Below are 5,376 nucleotides of genomic sequence, written 5' to 3' on the forward strand. Positions count from 1 at the left end.
GGCCGAGGGCTGGCGCGGGGAGGGAACGAAGGAGGCAGCGGAATTAGGCTGCTGTCTTTTCAGCGTGTCGCGGTCTAGTCACGGAGTTGCTGGATGATCGCGTGCTCCAGCCGTGGTATGATTAAGTCGTGGAGGGGTAAAGGTTTCAAACTCGATGTTAAAAAGGTCAAAAGATAACGTTAGCATCTGGGAATGTACGTAAACATGCAACTCGGTACAAAACACTTAAAAAAAAGAAAAAAAAGTGCTGAGCCAGGCCTGCTTAGTCATGAATAAGATGCGAAAACTCCAGGGAATCTCTGTGCTTCTAAATGAAGCCCAGTTTGTGCAGCGTGCCACCTGCCAACTCGAGGGTGCATCTCAGTCCTGAATCTCACCTAACAAACTAGGAGTAATGCCTCTAAAATAAGGGTTACTCTGCCCCCATCCCTCTCCCAGTCCTCCTAATGACATCTTCCCCAGCCCTGCACCTCTACCAGCTCTGAGCCTTCAGGAGACTTCAAACAATCTCTCATGATTCCCAGAGGCTCCAAGTCGTAGCACTACAGTTCCCTAAAAATGTCTGCCTTGGTAGCGAGGGTAGAGAGGATGAGTTTCACGGAGCTACATATTATCCTTGCATTGATACAGAGCTGCTCACTAGACCTCAGAAAACCTCTTTATTTTCTACATCTGTGAACTGCAGATTAACAGGGTAGATTTAGGCAGAATCTACAGATAAAAGTTACCTGGAAAATAGTCCGGAGACTTGCATTGCATGGGCCCAGGAATCTGAGAACAGGCCTGGCCATTTATGGCTCCACTGGAACTGGGGTTGTGCAGAGGGAAAACAAACAAAAAAACCCACCCAAAACCAGCAGTGGCTTGAATATTTCAATTTGTTGGAAAAACAGGAACCTCGTAGTGGATCCTAGAGACCTTCAAAGAAGTTACAAAATTTGAGGTAAATACATGCATGTGGAAGTTTTCATGTATAGCAAACATGCAGGTTTCCATATTGATTCAGGCAATAAAATGTGTAAGAAATATTCTTCAAACATTGTCTTTATGGGTTCATCAGTGTAGAATTTCCTAGACATGGGCTGTCACCAGTGGTGACCCATCCTTCTGACTACTGTGCTCTCTGAGAACAAGAGTGGAGGCGGTCCAGAGTTCCCTTTGGTTTCATCAGACCAGAGAAGGAGAAGTACCTTTTGGGAACTTTTCGTCAACTTTTATGCTTCCTTTGCCATTTCTATTTTGACAATAATATATTGATAATTGCTCTTTTAAGGACTGAATTTTCATCTGACGTCACACCCAGCTTATGGTATTAGATACACTCCTCTCTGGCAACATCATCAAAACTCTTATTAAAGCCAAGATATAACATATCTATTGCTTCTTTATCTAGCTTAAGCCAGTTAACCTTCTGTGTATAATTAGATAGTAGAACTCAGCTGCTGGAGTGATTAAGAAAGGAGTTCAAGGGTAAATAAAGCAACTAGTTGACTTACAAACTATCCATATCCAGTAGTTATTGCTAATAAAGATTGTAAAGAATGTAAGCATCTTTCGGTTTAAGAGAGTTTCTAATCATTACACTGTCGTTTGTGGTGGTAGATTTATCCTCCACTGTGTCTTTGTGTTTTTGTTTATTTGGGGGTTTGTTTTCACCTTCTGAAGCTTTATGTGCTTGTGTCATCTGAGACACATATTGGACTGGGCCACAGATCAAGTCTGGGGTGGTAATTCCTTTGTCTCCTGTTTCTGATCATGTGAATTCTTTCATTTTTGACAGGGTTCTCAGAGCATTTCTTGTCCTATTCTGCATGCCAGCACTATTGGAAAGCATCTCTCTCCCTGTGTAATTGAATTAACACAACTGATTAAATGTAATTATCCTCAGTTGAAATCAATTGGTCAATATTGCTCTCATTTCATTGTTTTAAATGGAATTGAATAAGAATCTATGCTGTAAAGACATTGTCCTTTTAATGTGTTTCTGTTCTTTTGAAGAGTTGTCTGATCTCAATCTTTTGCTGGCATAACCTAAGTGAAATGTGAGTGTTGTTTGGTTTATTTCTTATACATTACTCATGGGGCTGGCTTAATAGCTGGGGGATAGTTATGAGGATAGTTAATAGCCTGGCTCCATGGAAATTTCTGCTGGCACAAGTAAAGAAGAAACACAGGGGTGGGAAATTGTTCAGTGATTTCAAGAAAGTCAAATAACTGTGAGAATAGGTAAGGAAATATTTCATGTCTGTTTTCTCTCAGGTTTATGGCTGATACTAGGAAAACAGGGGGTTGTTTCCTTTTGTCTACCCCTCACTCAGGGTGTGGTGCTAATACACCTACCTGATTTAATGACTGGCTACTGATGAAAGGGTTTTCTGCTCTTCTCCCTCTATTTACAGCTCCTGCCCCCTGCCTTGTCAGCAGAGATACTCATCAGGCCGCTGTAACAGTGAGTTAAATTGGTAGAAAACTAACAATACAAAGGGAGGTATATTGTTTTCTGTCTGTTTAGCTCTCTAAACGGGCTCAGGTTTGGGTCAGGTCAGCTGAAGAAGTGGAGGGGAGTGGCTGAGGTTGGGAAGGGAAAGGGGAAGGAAGGGAAGGGGAAAGGACCTGCCATTTTCACCAGCAGCTGGCTGTTAATTGGTTTATCTGTAGTAAAGCTGAAGGGCACACCGCTTTAAGCTGCATGGATAAATGCTCCTTTCTGCATGTTGTACCTGTCCTTGTACAGCAGAAGTACTTGGGGACAAACTATAGGGTAATCAGGGTTAAAGTAGGAGAGATTAGATTTGTAACCTGAATCAGGTTTCCCAATGCAGTGAGCTGTGCACCTGTGGTGATGCTGTGCTGGCAGACCAAAGAGGTTGTCCAGGGTCAGTTTGTGGCCAGGGCTGGCCTCTTTTTGTTGAAGTGCTTACTGACTCGTGCTGGCTTAGTGGCCTCTAGGAAATGGAGAGGTAACCTCAGGATGAGTCCTCAGAGCTGGGTGAGGGCTGCATCCTTGGGTGAGCTGCATCCCTTCATTCTCAGACAGCAGTGAAGGGAATTTGGCTTGATGTTTGTCAGGTTCAATTTTGTACAGGGACATTTGGATCTGTGATGGCAATGAACCTATAAAATATTAGTCAGTTGTTACTCTGTTTGGTCTTTACTAAGGTACTGCAAACAGCGAAAGCATTGGACAGGCTGCCCTAAAGTAAGGTTGGTCTACAGTTGTAAGATTTTGTAAATAATCACAAAGACCTAACAATTTTGGATGAAATCCTAGCCATGCTGGGAATCCTGCCATTTATCCTTGGGTTAAACTTCTAAACCATTACTTTTTTAAATGGGATGCTGAAAATTTTAAGATTTAATTGTATTTGCTCATGGACAAGTTGTTTTGTGTGTGGTTTTGTCTGGCGATTCTTTACTTGGTTGAAATCTGTTCTTTGTACACACGTACTCATGAGCAAGTTGATAATTTCCGAGTTTAACAGTATTTCTTAGTGTGCAAATGTGAGGTCATGATTGCATCATGCCTCAGTAATATGCCAAATGTATTGGGGAGAGGATATAAAATAGAAATATCACTAAAACAATACATGGAAATCCTTACTCATGAGGAGTCTTAAACATGCTTAGCAATGTACTTGGCTTCTCTTAACTTTTACTGCTTTTGAAGCAAAGGAAATAAATTAATTGAACTAACTTCATTTGGTTTAATTTGAATTCAGGAATTTTGTCTGCTGACTGGTAGAACAGATCCTGTTTATATTCATTCCCTGGTGATAACTGGTACAACGGGAGTGGTCTGAGGTGTTTTTTAATAACCCTGTTGAGTGGATGCGTGGAGGAGAGAGGAGGAATTTCTTGGGGATCCAGATCAATCATTCTCTGTGGGGGGATTGATGGTAGGATGAAAGCTTGTTCAAAAGAATAGAAATGGATGAGCTGGGCTTACAGACCACTTACTAAGGCGAGTTAATACAGTGCATGAGTTCATACCGTCAACAGTTGCGTTTTGGGTAGTTCTGATGTGAGAATGTATAATTGGGAAAATAACTGATTTTCAGTTGGGAAGCAGCAGCTTCTGGTAGTTTACAATGCTTTTATTTCCTGCCAGGTTTTCTTCTTCTTTGCCTTTAGAGGAAGAGGGATAAAAATCAATAGCTGAGGAATTCTACACTGCACAAAGAGAAAAGGGGGCTATCATATTTCATATGGAAAATCCTATTAAAGAGACACTAAAGGGAACATCCAAATGGTCCATGTTTAGTGAACAGTAAAATGGGTAGAAAGGATCAGGCAGTGGTATTATATCCTCGTTTTTTTAAATCAGAGGTTCTCTACCAATATGCTGCAGCTGTATGTAGTTCTGTGGGGTAATTCTTCAGCCCCCACCTGCTCCTGACCATGCTTTTTTCACTCAGAGCAGGATCTGCATCAATATAATTGCTTTCGTGGCAGCAAGAGATTCCTCTTGACTATCCTCTTTCTATGTCATTCTGTCTCTTTCTTGGGCTTTGTAAGATTTCCAGTGAACAAGTGTTGTATACTATGCAACCAACAAGCTGTGGGCTTTTGTGGGAAGTCAGACCTACAGACTGAACATTCATCAGCAGTGGATCTAATATGTGTTAATGGCCCTGATGAGGCCAGGCCATACAGCTCTGCTCATCAATGGAAATAAGCTGTGTGTCCCACTGCAAGAAAAGCTGGGCACTATTGGCATAAGGCATTCGGCTGAAATTCAGAAGACCCAGATTCCAAACTACTGAAAATTTCTGTGGTTCTTTGGTAGACTGCATGATGTATGCATCGCATTTATTTGTCAGATACCTCCTTTTTCTACCCTTCATCTGTCTTGTTTACTTAGATGATAAAACCATTATGTTCTCTGTTGTCTGGCTCATCGTATTTTCTGTTGATGTCAGCCTGTAAGCACTGCTGTAACATAAATAGATAATCCATGGTGAGAAATAATGGTAATAATACGCAAGAAGGGGAAAAATCCCAATAAAAACGAAGTGTTATAGCAAGACAGCCAATATTATCTTACCCATGTGTTGGGAAAAGAAGGTTTCTGTATGTTAGGTTAATTACTTTCTCGTTAATATCTGGAATTCTAAAGGATATCCTCATATAATGCCTAAGGGTTCATGTTGAGAAAATGGTAGAGCTGTTTTTTTTTCTTAAAGTTTTATCAGTTGGTTCTGTAAGTAAATATTTGTTGCTTTTGCTGCAATGATAGAATTCTATCTACTTTATTTTTAAGGAAATGAGTTTTTAGCCATCTGATAAGTGATACACAATGCCTGATCAGGACAAAAAGTTGAAGAGCACAGAAAAAGCAACAGACAAAAAACCTCATGGGATCTCTATGAGGTATAG

The 5,376-nt window shown here is 40.9% G+C and overlaps 1 protein-coding gene across 1 annotated transcript in view; it reads left to right on the forward strand.

The window, feature by feature from the left end:
- Positions 1-5,296: 5,296 nt before the first annotated feature.
- Positions 5,297-5,376, forward strand: part of NEK10 (NIMA-related kinase 10) — a 117,050-nt gene continuing 116,970 nt past the window's right edge. Inside the window, exon 1 of the mRNA XM_009324212.1 lies at positions 5,297-5,370. Coding sequence (XP_009322487.1) covers positions 5,297-5,370 — 74 coding nt within the window. The remainder of the gene's footprint in view (positions 5,371-5,376) is intronic.

Source organism: Pygoscelis adeliae, unplaced genomic scaffold (assembly GCF_000699105.1).
Source record: "Pygoscelis adeliae isolate BGI_AS28 unplaced genomic scaffold, ASM69910v1 Scaffold25, whole genome shotgun sequence".
Classification (NCBI taxonomy): domain Eukaryota; kingdom Metazoa; phylum Chordata; class Aves; order Sphenisciformes; family Spheniscidae; genus Pygoscelis; species Pygoscelis adeliae.